Source organism: Macrobrachium nipponense, chromosome 6, assembly GCF_015104395.2.
Source record: "Macrobrachium nipponense isolate FS-2020 chromosome 6, ASM1510439v2, whole genome shotgun sequence".
Lineage (NCBI taxonomy): Eukaryota > Metazoa > Arthropoda > Malacostraca > Decapoda > Palaemonidae > Macrobrachium > Macrobrachium nipponense.
Window position 1 is genome coordinate 81744397 of NC_061108.1, and position 24677 is coordinate 81769073.

The following is a 24677-nucleotide window of genomic DNA, read 5'->3' on the forward strand; positions in this document are numbered from 1 at the left end:
ATATTTTCATATATATCACAATAAGTGCCAAAATTTCAACCTTCGGTCAACTTTGACTTGACCGAAATGGTTGAAAAATGCAATTTTAATTTAAAACTCTTACATTCTAGTAATATTCAATCATTGAACTTCACTTTGCAACAAATTGGAAGTGTCTAGCATGATATTTCGATTTATGGTGAATTTTTAAAAAAACTATTTCCTTACATCCTCGTGGTAACTGCCGAAAATCTCAGAAATTCTTTCGTTAGTTTGTTGTAATGTTTGCACCATTTTATATTAGCCGTTACATTAAGTTTTATGTGTGAAAATGTGCGCAATTTCATGTAGAATACAACTAAAAAAAAACCATGGTTGTAGCTTTTATCAGTTTTGAAATATTTTCATATAAATCACTATAAGTGCCAAAATTTCAACCTTCGGTCAACTTTGATTCGACCAAAATGGTAAAAAAAACGCAATTGTAAGCTAAAACTCTTACATTCTAGTAATATTCAATCATTTACCTTCATTTTGCAACAAATTGGAAACTCTAGAACAATATTTCAATTTATGGTGAATTTTTTAAAAACACTTTTTCCTTACGTCTGTGTGCGGTAACTCTGCCGAAAATCTCAGAAATTCTTTCTTCAGCTTGTCGTAATGTTTGCACTGTTTTATATTAGCCGTTACATTAAGTTTTATATATGAAAATGTGCTCAATTTCATGTAGAATACAACAAAAAAATAACTCATGGTTATAGCTTTTATCAGTTTTGAAATATTTTCATATAAATCACGATAAATAGAAAAAATTTGCCCTTCGGTCAACTTTAACTCAACCGAAATGGCCAAAAACTGCAATTGTAAGCTAAAACACTTACAGTCTAGTAATATTCAATCAATTACCTTCATTTTGCAACAAACGGCAAGTCTCTAGCACAATATTTCGATTTATGATGAATTTTTGAAAAAACTTTTTATGTCCGCGCATTACGAATTCATGCATCATTTTGTGATAATATTTTCTCAGTGTTGCTTTGATCGATTTACAATTTGTTATATACCAAAATCATCGCAATTTAGTGTACAATACAACGGAAAAAATTAACTCATTAGCTTTAACTGTTTTCTCACAGTGCGATTTGTATACAATTATATATGAAATTTTTTTTCACGCTGACATATATTCCAATATTTTTATATGATAATGATATTTTTTTCATTTCTGATAGTTGCATACTAAACTTCAGGCAATGTCAAAAAAAAGGAGCCAAAAATGAACTCTTAATCTTAAAAACTAAGCGTGCTAAGATTTTTTGCAAAAAACTTTTTATCCGCTTCAGCGCTAACTCCCGAACACCGCCGGCATACGAGAGACACTTTGGTAAATAGCGGCTCGGCGTTTAAGGGTTAACATAGATATAGGCAGATCTAGGTAATAACTCCATGTCAACTATTTATGGGAATTACAGTTTCTCTATAGTAATTGAGTTTCTTATTGAAATTTAAGCATTATATTTTAGAGGTTGATCATAACCCCTAGGGACTAGTATCAGAAACAGCAAAAAGACATTTGACGCCCTAGGGTCTTCTGCTTTTATGGACTGTTCCTTACAGTCTGTGTGGAGTTAGTGCATAGAATTGACATGATGTTTTTTGGAATGTACCAAAAATGTACATTTGTAGTCAAATTGACTTGTAAAATGATATTTACTACTTGTTAATATCTACAGGTGTCCATTATTAAAAATAATTATACTAATTAAATTTTGTAATAATAACTTGGTGTTATCACTACAGGGCCATTTTGAGAAATGACCCCTCAATTAAAGTGTTCCGTAGCTAGTTGCTCAGTACGTTTTTTGCCAGTGGGCACTGCCCATACCGCCTGCCGTAGTCAGTCATAGTCCCTGTATTGATCAGGACAAGTTTGTTTGGTTGCCTGATATGTGTGAAATTTGTAGCGTGCTCTAGGCTACAAGCTTTAAGAATGAAACTGCCCATTTTAGACTGTCTCGATGGGTCCTAGGGTTTAGCAAGGGTGAGGAAGGGGAAGATTATATCTATACAGCAGAACTCTGGCAGCATATATTTAACCCCTTCTCTGAAGATCCATATTCGGGCCAAAACCCAGTAATATCAGTCACCACTACTCCCCAGGTGCATCCTGAGGAGGATTTAGATGAATCCTCACTTAGAGGGGAATTATTTAAAGACTTTGAGGTAGATATTGATACCAAAAGGACTTTGCTGAACCCAGAAGGACCAGGGACATCGATGTCAATTAACCATGGGAGAAACATTGTAGAAGCAAGTCAATCCCCCATGTAGCTTTCAGAAGCTAATCAGGATCTTTCCCCCAAAAGGGATATAAGGATCCACCTGATCCAAGTGGAAATGGTAGCATTTTCAGAAGGTTATAGCAATTCACCTGGGACCTCTGCCCCATGGGGAACAGACAACTGCAGCTCAGCTGTAGATACACAATCAGGTTACACAAGCTCCCCCAAAAGGGATACACAGTTTTCGGTATTAGATCAGTTCCGTAAGGAAATAGTGAGTGTCATCAAAAATGCTTTTGCTGCCGAATGACAACAAATAATAGACATACTGCTTGATTCTGAACAAGATATTAAAGAAGTCAAGTCAATAATATATACCCCAAAATGTAAGTGTCTGGCATCTTGCAATAAAATGGGGAGAGTTGAAGCCAAATCTGCCCAAACAAGAGTCAAGAGTGCTAACCCAACTGGAACCAACAAAATGGCCAGTCCCGGTTATAAGTCTTACGAACAAAATCTAACAGAGTCTCCAAAATCCTACTATTATGCTGATAATCCTTGGCAAGATACCTCGATGTATTAATGAGAGAAAGACCATGATAGAAGTAGTACAAGTTGAATTTAGGGACAGGGCAGCATTTCCTAACACTGAATGGTGCGTGATACCCACCTTTGCCAGACATGTAGAAAACTCAAAAGGAAACTATTCTCTTAGCTGGCAATTTGACATTGAGAACTGTAGGTGAAACTCTTCATCAGGTAAATGGAAAATGGATTTATACTTCCATCATGATTAAAACTCAGGTTGTGTATCATGTACCACCAGCCTTCTACCCCTTCACATTTAAAATCCTAAACCATGTGAAGGGACATTTTCAAAATTACGTAATAACCAGAAAGCGTGAACCATTGGCGGAACTAAAACCATTTGCTTTGGTTATTCCAGTTTCAGAAAACTCCACCGAAGAATATGGAACACTTCCTTTTGATAGAAATAAGCTCCCCTTAAATATTGCAACTCAGCAATTTGGTACTCCAATGAGGATTTCAGAGGGGACATCAGTTTTGCACTAGGATCCACCTCCTTAGTGTCTTAACTACTTCCTCATTGTTAGAAGTAGCCACAAAGAGGCTTCCAGAAGAATCTAGGATGATTTTTGCTGTTGTGGCTAAAAGCCTTATGAGAACTTTATGGAAGCTCTCTGTGACTTTAGACTGGCGCATAAAAGTGCAAATGGAGGTACTGGAAAACTCCAAGTCACTTCCCAATGTGACTGCCTTATTACAGTCTAATGCTTTCTGTCGAGACCTGTTTGAGGAGTCTATTGTGACCCAAGTAAAAGAGCAAGCATGTTGACAAAAGACTTCAGGAAATAAAAAAACAGAAATTTCCCCTTACCCAATCCAAAAAGGCACACTTTGATAACAAATTATATAGGCCTTCATTCACTTCAAATAGCTCTCCTCATACACACATAGGTAGTCAGAAGGGACATCTCTCTCAAAAGGGACAACAACCTGCTCAGCAAAATGGGTATCCTTTTCATAAGGTCCAAAAACTGGGTTATAAAGGAAAAGGAAAGGCAACACCTGTAATGCCCATTAAAGGAAAAGGCAAAGGAAGGGGGGGATCTCAATAGGAATTGTTTGGTCGGGGGTCGACTTCAGAAATATCACAAGGAATGGAAGTCTTCTTGGGGACACAGTATTATTCTCAAAGGTCTGGGGTGGAAATGGTCTCTCCCACCCCCCCACCCTTGAAAGGGTTCTTTAAAGAACTGGACCCTTCTATGAAAGATTATGTGCAGAAGGCCTTCTTAAAAGGAGCCATAGAGAAACATTCTTACATTCGTCACCAAGCACCTCTCAGTGTTCCCAAAAAAGATTCTGCAGAATGAAGGGTGATCCTCAACCTGTCGACGTTGAACAGACACATTGGTTGTCAAAAGTTTCGAATGACTACCATTGTCCAGGTACAGTGGTACCTCGAGATACGAAATTAATCCGTTCCTAGGCGGCCTTTGTATCATGAGTTTTTCGTATCTTGAACCGCATTTTACATGTAAAATGCCTAATCCGTTCCAAGCCCTACAAAAACACCCCAGTAAATTATATTTCCAGGCTTACAACACATGTTCTAGGGTTACGACGCCAATCCGACAGAAGAAATATGACTCCAAAAAGACAAAATACTGTACATACTTGAGTAATATTCAACTGCATGTGATGTTCAACCCCATTTTTACTGCATATATTAGGACTTTAGCATATGTCCCTTAGTAATAAGCCTAGCCTATGTTAGCGGTTGCTACTGTAGCCTAGTCTATGATTCTACATCTAAACTTAAGAAGCTAAAAGCTTAGAATATGCCAATAAAATGTATAAATAATCAGTATGTACTCATTTCAAATAATTATTAATTAATCATTAACTATAATACACATAAAAACACAATAAAAACCTTCCAATCGTTTGTTTACATTCAGCTCTTACGAGTACCGAACGAACGCCAAGCAATCACTTTTCCTAGGACACAGTAAGCCATAAATTGTCATTAGTATCTCTCTTCAACTAATAAAACTACCAAACAGTATCATAACCATTCATTTCTATTCTTTATTCTATCTTTACCTAATGGAGATACTGAGTTACTGACAGCTATAATTAAACATACACGTAACGTAATTTTAAAACAGACGAAGAATTCTAAAAAATACGCTCGTATTTGTTGGCTTCGATGATAGCAGTCTGATTTATTTTATATTTTATGATATGTAATTCACAATTTTTTTTATTAAATCTATTGCATGTACTCGTTTCAAATAATTATTAAGTAACCATTAACTATAATAAACAAACAAAAAAACAAGTTTCCAAACTTCTGTTTACATCTGGCACTTACGAGTACCGAACGATCGCCAAGCAATCACTTTTCCTAGTACACAGTAAGCCATAAATTTTCATTATCTCTCTTCAACTACTGAAACTACCAAACAGTATAATAACCATTCATTTCTATTCTTTATTCTATCTTTTCCTAAGGTTTTTTTTTTTATTAAATGTATTGCATGAATAAGTTTTTCAATTTACAGCATCCTTTTACCCATAGAATACATAAAGCACAAGGGGTAGATGCTGACCAATAGGAGAGCAGGATCTTATGGGGTGATAGCATCAGGAACCAATGGGAGAGCGGGAGGATGGTGGCAAGTTTACTCAGTTGGCAGGGCGCTAGTTTTAAAATTGTTCTCGGTGGTCCGGGCGAATCTCAGGACTTTACAGCAACAACCTTTCGTAACTTGAGCAATTTTCATATGTAGAGCCGTAAAATTTTTCGTATTTGCTTTCGTATCTCGAGTTTTTCATAAGTTGAGCCTTTCGTATGTCGAGGTACCACTGTACGCTATGTCATTCCAAAAGGGACCTGAACAGTTTTTATAGCTCTGAAAGATGCATATTGGCACATCCCTATTGCTGTTCCCTACCGCCCCTTCCTAGGGTTCCGGATAGGGAAGAATACGTACAGATTTAAGGTCATGCCTTTCGGTCTAAATATTGCCCCGAGAAGCTTTACAAAATTAGTGACGGTAGTTGCCTGAGAACTAAGAAGGAATACATCTGATCATTTATTTAGATGATTGGTTAGTCTGGGGAGCCACAAGAAAAGAGTTCCTGAAAAACCTGGGAACAGTAGTCGATGGACTCCAGTCAAAAGGCTTTATAATAAATTGAGAAAAATCCCACATCACACCCAGCAGGCAGGTTCCTGACACAGCCCATTGCTTCCAGACGGCAATTAGAACATATGATGGGTCTGCTCCAGTTTGCATCTACTATAACAAATCCAATACTCGGATTACAACTGAAAAACGTGAACAAGTTTTGGATGTCACATGCAAGAAAAAGGATGAGAGACAAATCTCACAAAATACACCAGAAACCTGGAGAAATACTTTGTCCATGGAACTGGAAGGAATTTCTGGCAAAACAGGTCACCCCGACTCCTCCGTCTGTAAAAGTAACTTTACACACAGATGCCTCGTTGATAGGTTGGGGAGGACATTGGGAGGATCTTCAGGTGGCGGGGAGGTGGTAGCTACCCTAAAGAATTGTCATATCAATTTCCTAGAGCTGATGGCTGTCTTTCTGTCTCTAAAGAAACTCAAACCTCTGGAAGAGACACATATTTTATTGGTCCTAGACAACACAACTGGAATGTCTTGCAACAACAAATTGGGCTCATGCTCACCTCCTTTCAATATGCTAATGTTAGCCATCCTTTGGATGGCACAAGTACAAGAAGTGGCATTTGTCTGCAATTCACCTTTCAGGGTCTCTCAGTGTAATAGCAGACTCTTTGTCAAGGACAACCACTCCTTTCAAATAATAAACAATCTACTTCCATAACCGGAAGTGGACCTGTTTGCCACATACGAGAATCACAAACTACCAGTACATGTGTCCCTGAATTTGGACAGTCAAGGAATAGCGAGAGATACCTTCCCACTGGACTGGAGCAACTGGAAGATGGCATATCTTTTTCCTCCATTGTCCCAGATTTTGAAGGTTTTGAACAAGCTCCTAACCTTCAAAGGAATTGCTTACCTAATAGCCCCAAATTGGCCAAACAGGCATTGGTTCCTATTATAGTAGTACCTCGAAATACGAAAGGCTCTACTTACGAAAAACTCGAGATACGAAAGCCAATGCGAAAAATTTTACTGCTCTACATACGAAAAGTTTTCAAGATACGAAAGGTTGTTGCTGTAAAGTCCCGAGATTCGCCCGACCACCGAGAACAATTTTAAAAACTCCCGCGCCGCCAACTTGAGTAAAACTCGCCACCATCCTCCCGCTCTCCCATTGGTTCCTGATGCTAGTCACCCCATAAGGTCCTGCTCTCCTATTGGTCAGCATCTACCCCTTGTGCTTTAAGTATTCTATTGGTTAAAGGATGCTGTAAATTGAAAAACTTATTCATGCAATACATTTAATAAAAAAAAACATTAGGTAAAGATAGAATAAAGAATAGAAATGAATGGTTATTATACTGTTTGGTAGTTACAGTAGTTGAAGAGAGATAATGAAAATTTATGGCTTACTGTGTAAAGTGATTGCTTGTCGATCGTTCGATACTCGTAAGTGCTGGATGTAAACAGAGTTTGGAAGCTTTTTTTTTGTTTGTTTAATATAGTTAATGGTTACTTAATAATTATTTGAAATGAGTACATGCAATACATTTAATTAAAAAATTGTGAATTAGATATCATAAAATATAAAATAAATCAGACTGCCAACAAATACGTATTTTTTAGAATTCTTCTTATGTTTTATTATTACGTTACGTATACGTATGTTTAATTATAGCTGTTAGTAACTCGGTATCTCCATTAGATAAAGATAGAATAAAGAATAGAAATGAATGGTTATTATACTGTTTGGTAGTTTCATTAGTTGAAGAGAGATACTAATGACAATTTATGGCTTACTGTGTGCTAGGAAAAATGATTGCTTGGCGCTCGTTCGATACTCGTAAGACGGGTAAGAGCTGAATGTAAACAATCGATTGGAAGGTTTGTTTTTTGTTTGTTTGTGTATTATAGTTAATGATTAATTAATAATTATTTGAAATGAGTACATACTGATTATTTATACATTTTATTGGCATATTCTAAGCTTTTAGCTCTTAGGTTTAGATGTCAGAATCATAGACTAGGCTACAGTAGCAACTGCTAACATAGGCTAGGCTTATTGCTAAGGGACATATGCTAAAGTCCTAATATATGCAGTAAAAATGGGGTTGAACATTACATGCAGTTGAATATTACTCAAGTATGTACAGTATTTTGCCTTTTTGGAGTCATATTTCTTCCGTCGGATCGGCGTTGTAACCCTAGAACATGTGTTTTAGGCCTGGAAATATAATTTACTGGGGTGTTTTTGGAGGGCTTGGAACGGATTAGCCATTTTACATGTAAAATGTGTTCCAAGATACGAAAAACTCATGATACGAAGGCCGCCTCAGAACGGATTAATTTCATATCTTGAGGTACCACTGTACTTCAACAACGGACTAAGAAGTAAATTCCATTACTGTCTACTGTACTATCCCAGAAAGTAAGAAGGAAAGTTGTTTACGCATTCACCTTTCTAAGCCGAGACCTTCATGTGTGGATTTTTTAAATATAATCTACTGTGAAAACTACTGGCCCCATATTGCTAGGTACCTAGTGCAAAAACTACGGACATCATCTATCCGGCAATACCAGTCCGTATGGAGAATAAGGTTAGATTATATCCAGAATGAGAGCCCAATCAAGATTTCTATAGAAACAGTAATGAATTTTCTTATACACTACTTTGAAGACAAACATCTTGCAGTTACAACAATTATAGCATACAAGGCTGCATTAACAGAACCCTTGCTTTATGAATTCGGGATTAATTCCAACATAGAAGTTGTCACTTCTCTTGTGCGGTCTTTTTCTCCACAAAGACCCGCTCCTGAAAGAATTCCAATTACTTGGTCCCTGAATAAGGTACTCAAACTTTTATGTACTCATCTATTCAACAGACCTGACGTAACTACCACTTGCATGCTTCAGAAAGCGATCTTCCTGGTAGCATTAGCATCAGGAGCCCATATTAGTGAATTGGGCTCTAAGATAGGGACGATATATCACACAAACTGTTGATAACCAATTATTGTTGTCCCCTGGGCCATCATTCCTGGCCAAGAATGAGAATCCTATAAACGGGAAATCTATTCTTATGAGAAAACTCAATTTAGCAGACAAAAAATTATGCCCAGTTCAGGCACTTAAGGTTTACCTAGAAATCATGGGAAATGTTTCAGAAGGTCCAATTTTCCTACGTCCTATTTCAAACAAACCACTCTCTACAAGGGTTAAGAATAATTTTAGTGTCCCTCATTAAAAAGGCTAACCTGCATTCTCATTAAAAAGGCTAACCTGCATTCCTTTCCTAGATCACCACATGATATTAGGAAAGTAAGTACATCATTGGCCTTCAGAAATGTATCATTTAAAGAGGTCTCTTAATGTACTGGATGGTCATCAGATTCAGTATTCTTAAAACACTACTGCCATGAACTGGAACAAATTCGACTGCACTGTGTATCTGTAGGTGGTATGTTTAGTCCTGACCCCATAGGCAACACAGCAGAAAACCATGGGTCTCTCTAACAGGTGGGTATGTTGACTATCGCTGGGGAAAGTGCGTCAAGATTGCAAACATAGCCAGCATGCTTAGGTAAGTCACCATAGAACTTTAAAAGTATATCCTATTGATTAGTTTGATTATCTTTTTTTACTGAAACTAGTGGCTTGACATTTGGCCTGAGATTATTTTGTTTTAAACTTTAATATATTTAGGATAAAAATTTTGAGAGCTTAAGTTTTTGTCACCTGTCAATTTCTTTGTAATGCTCCTTTGGGGACAAAAGTGCGACTATTTTTATAAAAAAAAAAAAAAAACAGGTTTTAATGTAGGAAAACCTATTTTTGGTAGTCGCTGTCTAGTCTTCAAAGCCCTCCTACATCCCCAATGAAAAACCATGGGATTTGGGTAAAGGGTTCATCCAGCGTTGATCGACAGAGTACATAATGGATCTTGGTCTTTTAACCGGCCTGATCATAAAACAAGATGGCTGATGCGCATGTGCAATAGTCACTTCCACAGGTTTTGACGTAGGAAACTGGGTACAGCTTTGCTGAAGACAAGATAAAAAGCCTTCTTGTCTTTGAGTCAGTCCCTTATACTCTATTACTTGTCATAATGTTTATCATTATGGCATAATACCCAGCAACAAGACCAGGGTAAAAGATATTTCTTTGATATTAGTCTGATCACCATGGGGCGCTGGCACACACCATGGAGGGTAAATCCTTTGAGGACTCAACAGCGACCACCAAAAATAGGCTTTTCCTATGTCAAAACCTGTTTTTTATAGTCTCTGTTAGTCAGAAATTGAAATTGACTGGAGATAACCGAAAGGAAAAGTCAGTACTACAGAGGAAAGTGATCAGAGAGGCATGTTTGGATGAGACAAAATTTCATAGAAAAAAGTCTGAAAACTGAAACGTACGAAAAGAGAGGTGTGCGAAAACTGAGGTTTGACTGTATGTGTACGCTGTATTGCAAAAAGAAAATGAAACACTACAGGCAGTCCCTGGTTCTTGGTGGGGGTTCCATTCCTAGGGTTGTGCCGATAAGCGAAAACCACCATTAACCGAAACTCTGCGATTTATGGTGCCATAAGCACCCTTATGGCGCCTCTGGTAGGTATGAACTGCTTTTATGGCACTACGTTATCTCAGTGAGCTATGTACTTTGAACTTCACTTGCAGGGCAGTTTATATATCAACATTTAAACATTTTTTAATATTGCTTTTCCTGTCTTGAGACTATCTGTGACTATTCACTAGTTATGTCATTATACACAAGAATTGTTTTTATTTAGAAAATATTTTTAAATTGCTTAATTAGTTTCAGTGTGGTAAAATTATTTTTATGTTACTTACATATAAGGTCAATGTTACTTACATTGAAGAATGAAGTCTTATGTATTGGCTGCAATTTATAAACATAAGCAACTTCTCTCTTCATTATTGATTAAATGTTTTGATATCTTTGCTTAAGAGTCAATTTTCTGTTTCAGCCCTGCACAAAAAATGCCTTCAAGAACTCGTAAACCAAGGCTAGTCATAGGACTTAATGGGATGATGCCTAGATATTCAGCAAGCCAAGCAGCTGGCCAAGAACTCTTGCTGTCCTTCAATCAAGGGGGAAATGAAATGTATGTATGATGATATATTCCAAGTTTATATCTAATTTTATTCTGATTATCATTGCAAGAATTGGTTGGTTTGTATTATAGTAGTTTTAATTGATAGTAGTCTGTACAAATTGTTTTATAACAAAAAAATCACTGACATAATTTTGGAAAGTTGATATATAGTAGTTGTGAAAATTTTTGGTGTTTTGAAGGACACTAAGCTATAATTGTCTGTTGCATGTATGAATAGTATTCTGTATTATTTAAATACTGTACATGTATACAGTGGACCCCCCATATTCACAGGGGATATGTACCAGACCCCTGTGAATAGTTAAAATCTGTGAATACTTTGAACTCCCTGTAATAATGCTTAAAACTGCCTACAGTAATACCTTGGGTTACGAATTTAATCCGTTCCAGAACCTGCTTCGTAACCTAAAAAATTCGTAACCCAAATGGATTTTCCCATAAGAATGTTATAAAAAGCAAATAATGCGTTCCACCCGACCATGAATAACCATTTCAATTCATATTTTTCCATTTATTTTTGTTCACTAAGGTTGAAAATTCGTGTAGGAATTACATAAAATTATAAAATTGAAGAATGAAATTAAATATAAACACTAGATTTAATATGCATGCACAGTAAAACCTGAACTTTACCTTTGGCGAGTGTGGCTGCTGGCTTGACGGAGACGGGAGGAGGGGAAGGGTGAGGAGGAGAGGGTTAGGGCTTGGGGGGGAAATCTCCCTCCGTGAACACTTCTGGAAGACTTTCTGGTTCTTTCTCTAGAGAGCACCGTTCACTACGATCACTAATTTTACGCTTACGCAACACTATGTTGTCTTTCACAATTTTGAAAAAATATTTTTCTATGAGCAAATTTTCTACATCGTCGAGAATATAAGGCCGTTGTTTCGTCAATACTGTGACACCTTTTGATGCTTTACTGGCTTTAATTTCTTCCTTTTTCTTCAAAATAGTGCAGATCGTTGATTGCGACCGCTTGAAGAATGCTGCAATGTCTTTCACGCACTCGCCTTTATCATGCATTTGGATAATTTCCTTCTCCATTTCGACTGTAATCATCTCCTTCTTTCTTATGCTTTCCTTCTTGCTGCTTGCCTTCGTCATCTTGGGAGCCATTGTCTTTAGTATTTGGGTAATAGTAATGTATAAGCACTATTACGGAAACACAACACGTGCGCAAATCACTAAGCAAATTTGAGAGCGTATCACGGACAGATGCGTTCAATCTTACCGCCAGCGAGATATTGAAAGAGTTATGGTTTAAAAAGGGTCAAGGGATGCGTAGCAGGAAGTCACGTGACCCTCGTTAAGTTTTGGCCGAAAAAATGCGTTCGCAGATCCCACGCTCATCCGATGTAAACAAAGCAGGCGTTAAGTTTTGGCCGAAAAAAATGCGTTCGCAGATCCCACGCTCATCCGATGTAAACAAATCAGGCGGCCTCCCATGATGGAAATTCGCGCATTCGTATTCCAAGCGAAATTCGTATTCCAGAATGAGGTCGTCACTTCGTAAGTTAAAAAATTCGTATACTAATCGGTTCGTAACCCAAAGTATTACTGTATTTTGAAAGTTCAAATAACAAGGATATACCTTAAATAACATCCTACATCAAAAATACCTTAAATCATTATCCTGTTACTGTATTAATCTTTGAAATTATAATATTGATATAATTTCAGCGATGTTAAACATTGGTACCCTTAAAGATATATACATACATACTTCTAACCCTTCCAGCCAAAACACAGAGAGAGAGAGAGAGAGAGAGAGAGAGAGAGAGAGAGAGAGAGAGAGAGAGAGAGAGAGAGAGAGAGAGAGTTTATCACTTTAATCTCTCAGGAATGTTAATCTATTTCATTTTACCAGTGACTGACAACAAGAACATTTGTGTCGGTTTTTTGTCTTCCAAATATGTATTACCTTTACTATACATTTGAAAAACACTATGAACACACGAACAGTGTGCATATGTGTTAATGCCAATTGGTTAAAGAGACTCAAATTAGCAGTGTATTTTTTCCTGAGAGAGAGAGAGAGAGAGAGAGAGAGAGAGAGAGATATTTCAATATTATACCCTTTAACCACCAAGTCAGCAACACTGACCCACTAAGTTGGCAGCACTGACCATACAACCCTTGCTGTCAAGTTTCTAGACATTTCTGACAGGTTCACCTTCCCTCCTCTCTCCAAATGTTGAAGGATCGGGGTCTCCTTTCAAATTTTACATCACATATTTATTAATTTAAAGCTAAAATCTTACTAATTCACTATAGTATTTCTGTAATGAATTGATATTGTTGCTGTTTACATTAATATTAATATTTAAAAATAAGTAAATCATTAATTTATCCTACAAAAAACTTACATTTTAGAGAGAGAGAGAGAGAGAGAGAGAGAGAGAGAGAGAGAGAGAGAGAGAGAGAGAGAGAGAGAGAGAGAATTATTATTTTTAGCATATAATATAATTTAATCTTGATAAACTTAATATGTTCAGTATTATTCATTATTGATATTTGGAAATAAGTACGTAAATAATTTTTGTATTATAAAAATGTACTTAGTCATGAAAATAACATCAAAATACACAAATTAGTGAATATTTATTGACAGAAAAGTCCACAAATTGCCAAAATTGTAACATGACTGCTAAAGTAGATCAAGATGTCTGTTTCAGAGATGCGATGCAATACATTTCACAGACTATTTTCAAGTAGTGATAATTTCTTTTATTGGTAAATTTTTCATTTTAAGGGGACCGTCAGCTATGATGTCTATTTTCTTTATTTATTACACAAAATACATAATTTTCATATATGATTTAGATATATATAATACCTTCATCATATAAAAATTTCAAGTCATTTGAGCAAAAACTTTTCGTTTTATTAGCAAAAATCATGATTTTTGCTAATATGACATCAGTTGTATTGAAAATCATACCATAAAGACTTCTTTATATACGGAACAATTCTGTGTGACAGAATTTTTATTTTTTTATTTTTTTATTTTTTATGGATTTTTTTTTCTTTTTTTAGTCTAGACACTCAAAAAAATCTAAAAAAAAGAAAAAAAATCAAAATTCTGTCACACAGAATTATGGGATTTTTATTCCTCTTTCCAATGATATGTTTCTCTCTAAAATTGGATAATAAATAACCGAGTAATGGCTACCGACATGCGCATAAGTATGTTTTTTTACTTTATTTGTACTTTTATTGTTGATTTCTACATCAAGGATCCTGGTCCTACCCCTAAAAGTGGTGTTAATACCCTCAGCGTGACACCAGAAAATGATGTTGAAGGCGAGACATGAGACAATGAGGGCAGCTGATAATGAATTTTCGTGTTTTTCTTTCAGCACACTCCTGGCCTTCGCTAATTTTGCTAGCCTTAGTTGCTGAGTAGCCTTCTTGATCTTAGGTAACTTCGGCATTGCTATAAGTTCACTAAGAAGTTATAAAAACAACGTAAATAGCTAGTAACCAAACGCAAGTGCCTACGTGCATGTAACTCCTTTGACGTCTATGGCGTAACTGAGTCATTCTCTGAGTCTCGCCTATAAATAACCGCTCTGAGCAGCTCGCTTCTCACCCAGTGTCACACTACCTTTCATTGCTACCAGATGTATGAGAATTTCAAAAAATCTTTAAAAATCGCTGTATATACATATGCAAAAATAAACATGCAAAAACGATTCTGTCAAACTCAAGTCATACAGACGACGCAGTTACAATGACGTCATCATTTAAAAACTGCTATATCTTCATTATTTGTAAAAATAATTGGCTGAAACTTCTGGAAAGCATGCATGGCATGTTTCTGCATAGATACAAGTAATAACTCGATTTTTAATTTTTTCAAGTTGACATGTCATCCGCCATAGCGGACGGTCCCCTTAAGAAAGTGATCTGTGCCAATTTAAATATGAATAATTTTACATTTTTGTGAAAAGTTTAATTTAGCAGATAATTAATTTCTAATGTTCTGTATAAAGTTCACCAGAAGTAGAATAATTGATATTTAGTATTTTTATACCATATTGAAGTACAATATATTGCCTTTAAATTGACATACACCATACTGCTACAGTATTCATTTACTATTCAGCAAATCTAAAGAAAAGGATACAAAAACTTAAGTCTTGATTTAATTTTAACAAATTTGACACGGATCTGAAAAGTACTGTGTCATAATTTGCATGAATAGTTAGAATATGGTGTCAGAGGTCGATTTACCTTCTTTTATGTAAATTTAGAGAAGAAAAAAGACAGGTGCAATGCTGCCTTGTATGAAAAGACAGCTAATGTGGGTCAGTGCCTTAACGCCCAAAGGAAGTGCCCTGACACATACATATGCTGTGTGGTAGGGTGTATATGAGATATGCAGTTACCCACTGTTCCCCGTGGAAAGCTACTCATGCAGAGCTGGAACATGTCAGGCATCTCTTAACTACTAAGTGATACGACAGCAATCTAATAGAAGGTTGCGAATAAAAACTTTTGTATGTGTATGCCAGCACACCAGTGATGACACCTACCTCACCATGAAACCTCATAATATTGTATTACAAAGTTGCATTTCACAGCGAGGTCAAGGCCATGAAGAGAATAATTGCCAGCAGTACGACACTTATGAATCCACTTGAGAGAATATTCTTACGTGTCTTCTGCTGCCCCTAGTCTGCACCCATCTAATGCCAAATAGCACTGCTCCCTTAAAGAGATTGAGTTGACAAACATAGTATACAAATTGAAATGCACCAAAGGGACTTGTCAAGCCTTCAGCAATTACTGCACAGGTTTCATCACTACAATAACCAAGGGGCAATATTTCAACACTGTAGCTGACCATGACTGCAAAACAACACTATAAGAATTATTAGAAAGCACAGAGGTCATGCTTAGAGAGGCCCGGTTCCAAAGATTGTAAATACTAGCGGAAGCTGTGAGTATAGATCAACAACAGCCTGCATTAAACATACAAGGGAACATGGGCTTCATCCTCCCTTCCTCAAGGAAACCACAGGATATCTGTGATAATCCAAAGGGTGACATGAGTGACAGAGCACCCCGGACAGAACTGCTGACAATGGAGCAAATCAAGACTGTTGGCAAGAAGCAGAATCACATCCCTGCCCATGCCCTTTCATGCAAGCTGTGGGATAGGATGCTACCTTTGGAGCACCAGGAGTGCCCATGTTGCCATCCAGGCTACCAGAGAGAGAATGAGACCTGCTGACCATTAGAAATTTGGCACCCCAATGACATCATGTTTGACATTCAAATGACCGCATGTTGTAATGAAAACTTGAGTGTCAATTTGTAATCCAGTCCTGATGATGCTGCCAAAAGGTGGAGAAAGGGTCTGTTGACTAGAAAAGGAGAGTAAATGGAAAGAATCTCAAATAATTTTTCCTACCATGGTCTGTTGACTAAAAAAGGAAAGAGTAAATGGAAAGAATCTCAAATAATTTTTCCGAAAGTTAATTTCCCCATAAGGTTTAATGGGAATACGATTAATTTGTTCACGACCCCTACAAACCATTATGAATTATATATATTTTATGTTTTATTTTACATAGATAGTAAACAAAGTGTGAAAAACCTTAATACAGGTGGCCCTCAGTTATCAGCAGGGTTTCCATTTCAATGGCTTGATGATAAGTAAAAATTGACAAATTTCGGCTCTTATCTGCACCATTCATTGGTTAATGGTGCCTCTGGTAGGTATGCATTGGCACCGATAGCTGGAAAGCATCCCATTTCGGTGCTGATAACTTAGGCTGCCAGTAAGCGGGGACTACCTTTATATCTAATAATATAATTTATAATAGTAAACTAAAACTAAGAAAACTTTTAAAAAGTAAACACTTATGTTGGGTGGCATGACTTCTGCCTTAACGGATGAGAGAAGAGGATAGTTAGAGTAGAGGAGGTTATTGTGCAGGAGAGCTCTCGTATCCAGGTTGGGGAGATCTTGTTCCAGAAATTCATCTCTTTTGGGTTTTTTGTACACTTTTAATCACAAACTTATCCAATGGTTCATGAAATTTTCATTGAGCAAGTTCACAATACTGTTCATAACAATTTTGTTTGGATGGTACAACTCAAGGAAACACTGGACATTACTCCACTTTTCCATTGTGGATTTAATCAATTCACTGCTGCCATCTGTAACTTCTTCCCCTTCTTTCTCTTCAGTTGATTGCTCATGAGCCAGCTCCTTCTGCTACTCTCTGTGGAGCTGGACAAGTTTGTCAGCAGTCAAATCCTCTGCATATTCAGGAGCCAGTCCTTCACTGTCCCCATCCTTGACTTCCTGACCCATAATGTTGCCCATGGACACAATTTCCTGCTTAATTCCTATATCAAAGCCCTCAAAGTCATGGTCAGTTACGCACTCGGGCCAAAGTTTCCGCCACGCAGATGAGGGTTATGCAGTGAAAAATATTAGAGTATATCTTCCAAAATTCTCTCAGAGTTAATTTTGTATCATCAATCACACAGAAGCCTGTAGAGAAGAGCACCTGGTGTTTAATTTTTTAAAATTAAAAATGACTTGTTGGTCTGGCCTTGTTCACGTTTTGTTGCTGAAAGGCATGGGGGTTGTTTGAATGATAGTCAAGTAGCAGCTTTAAGTTTCAAGTCGCCATTTATGTTCGCACATAACAAAAGCAAAAGTCTGTCCTTCCTGGGTTATGAACATTCTATTGGGTATTTTCTTCCAGAAGAGGCCCGTTTCATCACAATTGAAAACTTGCTGTAGGACATATTTCTGCCTCCATGTACTTGGCAATCTCGGTCATGCACGCCTCGGCAGTAGCCTTGTTCACGCTAGCAGCCTCACCATGTCTAAGTACACAATGGGTGCCAGTTCTCCTGAAGTTGTTGAACCACCCTTTACTAGCATTAAACTCCTCAGTCGTGGCACTAATAGAGGGGGTTTCCTTCAGCAAACTCTGATGAACTTGCCAACAGTCATGCCCTCGACAACATTAGCCTTGTTTTTCAAAATAGTAGTCAAAATGTTAACTAGTCAGTCACGATGTTGGTCACACAAATACCATGCTTATACTTTTCTATAATTTCTTTCTTTTTTCAATGGTTATCTTTTGCACCTTCCTCTCACCATTTTCAATGATTATCTTTTGCACCTTCATCTCACCATCACTCTTCATTTTCATAGGGGCCATTATGAAAAAAAATCATAAGTTTGCATGCAAAAAAAGCACAAAGAGTTTGAAGGGAATGAACACGTCATCTCGAGACAAATTAAAAAGAGACTAATGGTAAGTGGAAGTGCATGGGATATGTGTACAGTACCCTACTTTAAGAAGATGGTGGCCACCATAGCAGCTCGGATGCACCCATGAGTTGAGAGGTTTCCTGCATTTTCAGATGTTTGTGTTTCAAAAATGAGTTTGTGAATCAAACAGCATTTCTATAGTATATATTTTTGTTTGTGGGTTAGTGTTTGTGATTCAAGGTCCTACTGTACAGTATATAGACTGAGTCAAAGTCTTGATAAGAAGATAGTATCTGTGAGCAGTGCCATTGACTGCAATAGAGATTGAATAGTTAAAAGTCCTTTGTCACGGTCTTCTTTAGGTCTTCTAGGAATGTCAGAGCCGTAGACAAGAATGGCTCTTCCCCATAAACTTGAAAGGTTAAGTCTCTTATCTGAACAAATATAGTTTAACAGTTGCATGTGTTCTTATTTCATAGGTGGCATCCCTCCAGCTTTTACCATCTCTAGAGATCCAAGGTTTTTTTTACTCCTTTCTCTCATTTCACTGACTTGTGATAGCATTTTCTTCAACATTTAAACCACTACCCGGGTTACAGTGGGGGTTCCATTCCAGCGGCCTGCAGTGAGTTGGAAGCTGCTTTAACCTGGAACACTGTAAGAACAATTGATAAAAATGAGTGGGAGAAAGAGAGAGAGATTTATATGAGCATGAGGAAAGAAACAGGTTCGTAAGCTTTGTACTGGCAATAAACTGGCTTTCTCTCAACCCTATATGAGAGACCGCCTGATAGTGAGCCCTCCCAGTGGCTACAACTCCTTAAGCTGGTTTTCTCACATTGTTATAGTGCTGGCAAGTCAGGCTGCTCATGGCACTGTAATTCTAGTTCGACGGCATATTTTTTTATGAATATATTCGAAAAAGCTCCCCAAGTACAGATTCACTGTAGGCCGAGACAGCTGTAACCCTGGGACTGCCTGTTCTTTCATAGGCTCTCCAGTTATCAGCTATTTAGTTTTTATTTCATGGAAAAGCTAGTCTTTGGGACCAACTACAGCAACTCTTCTTTATACATACATGAGAACTCTGTGTGCCCATATTTGCCCTATGGAGAATGGACAGCAACAGTTAAGTTAGTTATGGATGAATTTTCAGTCTTACTGGCAGATTAGGTCACAGATAAGGTATGTAGTAAACGTTAAAATTTCTTTGGGCATTAGATATTTGGAAAATCTTTTATATGAAAAAACTTTTTCTTCTACAGATTTCTTGGTTATGATGTCCTTCGTGAGGGTGAAGAAAATCTAAAAGTCCTGATATCAAGTGATCAAGTAAGAGTTTTTAGTCAAAGTGAACCAGCTCTTCCTCCAGTGCCTGTATTAACAGTTTACTACAGGTAAAATGTATAATGTTTAGTGAAGTTTGCAATCTTATTCACGCTTAAGTTGGTAGAAGCTCATAGTCTTATTTGTAATCTTTTGTGATATTTTAAAACAACAGAGGTATAATATAAAACGAATGAAGCTACTTATGAAATGGGTTTTCCACTTGGGTTTTTTTTTCAAACTCATAAAAGTGACATTTTAGCAATCTAGATTTTTATACATTTAAAATTATTTCAGAGATCTTTACCAGTGTCGAGCACTTGTACTAGAAGTTGAAGGTTCACTCGATCGTAAGCATTACATTGAACTAACATTGAAGGGAGAAAGATCAGAAATTCAGGGCATGGCAAGATCCTCGGAACTAGCTTACAAAAGGCCAAAAGTACGGTGTGATACACAAGAAATAGCATGGCGGGTAAGTAGAAGACGTGAAAAATTTCATTGTTATAATGTTCTTGGAATTTGTTTATACTATTATTTTTGATAGTGTAGTCACGTCTCATCCTCAAGGATTTACCTTTTCTATGGTCTATCTAGAGCTCCATGGTGACCAGACTAATGTTGAAGAATTCTCTTTTTGCTGGTCTTGTGACTGGATAATGTGTCGCAATGATAAACATTATAACACATGATAGCGTATAAATAGACTCAGGATAAGAGGGCACTTTCTCCTTTCCACAGCGAATGCTGAACCAAGGTTACCTATGTACAAAAAACTGCAAGAAGAAGTGGCTATGCGTATATGTGCCGTCATATTGTTGACATATAACCAAAAATGGACCAAGAAGCCTTTACTTTTTCTGGTCATGTATGTAAAGTGTATTGAAACCAGCTCTCCATGATTAAAGATCTCGTTGCCATGATTTCATTACCAAGGATCATGGAAACATTTAAATTGAAAGCTTAGTGCATAATTTTAAGTGCCAGTTAAACATTATTAATCTTGTAAAGACAGATTTTCTGAATTTTGTAGTGACAAAAAGACCAGAAACATTGACAGAATTAAAACCATTTGCCACAGTCATCCCAGTTGTGAAAAACTCCACCAAGGAATGGCCAACACTACACCTCCCTTCTGGAAGTTGCCAACAAAAGGCTTCTAAATTGTTCCAGAACAGTTTCTGCCATTGTGGGCAAAAGTACTATGAGAACCCTATGGGAACCATTCTATGACATTTTAGAGTGGCACATAAAAGCGCAAATGGAAACATTGTAGGACCCCAACAGGTCACTTCCCAATGTAACTTCATTATTTCATGATAAACCCTTCTGTATGGACCTGTTTGAGGAGCCTATTGCTGTCAATAACTGAACCAGCAAGCTTACCAACAGAATTGTACAGAGTACATACTCTCTTTTGGGAAAAAGGAGAATTCAGAAAACAAAAACCCAAAATTTCCCCTTACCCAGCCCAAAATGGCTAAAAAAAAAAAAAAAATCCTGTAAGCCTTCAATCACTCCAGAATTTTTCCTAAAAGACATGTAGGTGGTTAGAAGGGACAACAACTCACAAAGGGTCAACAACAACAGCAAAGAAACCTTTTTTGCAAGGTCCAAAGACCCTTTTATAGGAAACAGAAAAGCAACACCTGGAATGCCTATCAAGGGCAAAGGCAGAGAAAGAGGTGGATACCAAAAAGAATTATATGGTTGGGGGTTGACTTCGACGGCACCACAGGCAATGGAAGTCTTCCCCTTGGGGACACAACTTTATTTTTAAGCGGGTTGGAGTGGAAACTGTCTCATCCTTCTCCATCCTGTGAAGGTGTGGCGTAATCACAAGGTAAAAAACCACTCCTGGCTTACAAATTTCCTCCAGCCACACTTTCCCCTTTACGTTACTTTATTTACTAACAGGACACTTGGTTCAGCAAGATAAAAAACACAATCTCAAACACTTTTACTCACCAGGAAACTTTACGCAATTAGGGTAAGACGCTGTGCTGTCCACTGGATTCAGTCTCTGAGACACAGCAACCGCTAAATATTATGCACCAAAAAAACCAAACAAGCACCAAAACCACACAACAGCTCAAAACAACAGGACAAATCACTACACAGATTATATTTATACCAAGAGTCCAGTCAGAATTTCTGAGGAAACATTAAAAATTTTTTTATCCCTTTTGAAGACAAATTCCTTGCAGTTACAACAATCATGGCATACAAGGCAGCATTAACAGATCCATTGCTTTATGGATTCAGGATTGGCTCTAGTATAGAAGTTGTCACTTCCCTTCTGTAGTCCTTTGCTCTACAAGGACTCGCTCTCGAAAGATTCTAATTACTACTTGGTCCCTGAACAATGTGCTTAGACTTCGATCAGCCCTTCAGTTCAACGGACCTGATACAGCCAAAACTCACAAGCTACAATAGGTGATTTTCTTGATTTCATTAGGGTCAGGAGCTTGTATTAGCAAACTTGACTCTCTTAGACAGGGACGATACATCACGCAAACAGCTGACCATTAGTTATTATTATCCTCTGGCCTGTCATTCCTGGCCAAGAATAAGAATTCTTTAAGAAGGAAATCTTATAGTTTAAGTAAACTAGAATTAGTAGGCAAAACATTTTGCCCAGTTCAAGCACTGAAGGTTTTCCTAGAGGTCACGGCAAACATCTCAGAAAGTCCGTTTTTTCTTATACTCTAGTAACGCTATTGTCACGAGTTCGAACAAATTCAGTCACACTGTGTATTGGTATATGGCATAGATGGTTCTGCCCCATAGGCAAACCATAGGTCTTCCTAACAGATGGTACACTAACTATTATAGTGGGGAAGGTTTGACAATAATGCAACCATACCCAGCTTGCTTAGGTAAGTTGCCACGGGACTTCACCCTGAAAACATAAGTTTCTTAGTTTCTTGTTCTTTGCTACCAAACCTAAAGTTATTTGGAATAAAGAATAGGGCCTTGAAATTTGTGAATTGTCCCTGGACTAGAAAGGTTTTTGGGTTGTTGGGATTAAAATTTGAGAGCTTTTCGTTGCGTGTTATTTTCTTTGTAAAGCTCCTTGTGGACTATACAGTGACTACATACATTATCAAAAAACGGGTTTGATGTTGGGAAAACCTATTTTTGGTAGTCACTGTTGAGTCCTCAAAATCCTCTCACTTCCCTGACAAAAAGACGGGATTTGGGTAAGGGATCATCCTGCATTGACCAACAGAAAGTAATGGCTTCTTAGTCCGTTATTTGTTGTATGTAAACAATATGACGGTGCAAAAGTGCATAGCTACTTTGTCGTCTTGCTGGTTTTTTGGTGTAGGTAAACTGGGTTTGGGATTAGCTGAGGATAATTGAGTCCATTTATACTCTGTCATGTGTTATAATGTTTATCTTTACAACACAATACCTGGCCACAAAACCAGCTAAAAGATAATTCTTTGACATTAGTCTGGTCACCATGAAGCTCTGGATAGACCATGGAAAAGGTAACTCCTTGAGGACTCGATAACGACTACCAAAAATAGGTTTTCCTACGTCAAAACCTATTTATTATTCAAAATTATAAGAATTCTACTTGAAACAATCCTGAAAGGCCTTTAGTATACAAAGTAAGTTACCATCATCATCTCATATGTTTGTGTATCAGGTTTTTGTTTATGAGATTAGGTCCTAATATCTTGTGCAGTTGTTGCCCAAATTGTTAGTAGTGCCAATTTTGCTGATTTTCTTAGCCTTCTTACTAGTCATTGCCCTGATGCATATCTGCTTACTTTCTGTTCAGTTGCACATCTCCTTTTTTGCTAGATAAACAAACCATCTCATTATGATTTCCAGGATCTGTAAATTAAATTTCTCCTCAAAAACATAATTTTGTTTTATAATTTGAACACTTTCAGAATGTAGTATAGTTACATATGCTTAAAATCTCATCCATTTTCAAGTAACCCTTCAATTATGTGGATTACCATTATCTGGAACTTGACATTATCCAGCATACCCAGATCAGGGACAAAGACCTCAGTTATATATGATAAGTATATATAATTTTTTTATTTTAAGAAACTCTTCTCTGATGGTTGGCAATGCTGTGCACCCTCAGAAAAAAGTTGGTAACCCTGCTTACCCTCAAACTGACTGAGAAAGAATTTTGGGGGTGGGATGAGAAGATTCCAACGTTGGAAGGTGGATGGCTGGATCCCATGGGAGAGGAGGGGCAGTAAGGCTGTGTAGAGAAGTGGGTGGAGCAGGGGATCAGTTACCGTGGCTAGGAAAGGGTAGGGGTGTAATGTTGGATGAAGTTGGATACAGCTTATGACTTTTTAATTTATATTTTACACAATTTTCATATTTATTTTTACTTTATTTTCTCTTTCTTTAATCAACAAAGATAAAATATTCTATTGTGTACTGTTACAATATGCGTGATAATCATACTTAAGAGTCCATTAAATATGTACTCAAATACTGTACAGTAAATCAAGCAAAGCAAAAAATAAAGAATGGCAAACATAATACTGACCTAAGAAACACACACACAAATGCACACATTATTTAGAAATGGTAACATCACCATGTGATATTATGAGGTGAAATGAAAGATCATTAATTCCAGTAAAATAGAAAATGGTCAACTATGTACTGTGCAGTAATACGTAGGTATCTTAAAATGAATATGCCTTGACGAGTCGTCATCAAGAAGTGCCTTATGTACGCATTAAAGATGTAAATACATGGTGTTGTACATAATGTTATACACAGACAGTTTGTATATTAAAAGATTAACTAATTTTATTTTTGGTATATTGTCTTAAGCTTGACTTCATACAATGTTATAAATGTTTGGCTTATGTAACAATTCATAACCATCTCTTACAATTAAAAGCACTTACCAAAGAACTGATGTAAACAACACCAAGCAAGAAGTAAAGAAACGAATCAGGGAAAACAGCAGTTTTGAGATTTTTTAAGGATTTTACTTTAGCATAAGGTTTGTTAGTT

General features: G+C 37.0%; 1 protein-coding gene across 4 annotated transcripts in view; it reads left to right on the forward strand.

The window, feature by feature from the left end:
- Positions 1-24677, forward strand: part of LOC135216276 (intermembrane lipid transfer protein VPS13D-like) — a 999641-nt gene that overhangs the window by 956894 nt on the left and 18070 nt on the right. For all 4 annotated transcript variants that reach the window (XM_064251439.1, XM_064251442.1, XM_064251440.1 and 1 more), the window contains 3 exons: positions 10945-11082; positions 19607-19738; positions 19965-20142. In XM_064251439.1, the coding sequence (XP_064107509.1) occupies positions 10945-11082; positions 19607-19738; positions 19965-20142 (448 nt within the window). The remainder of the gene's footprint in view (positions 1-10944; positions 11083-19606; positions 19739-19964; positions 20143-24677) is intronic.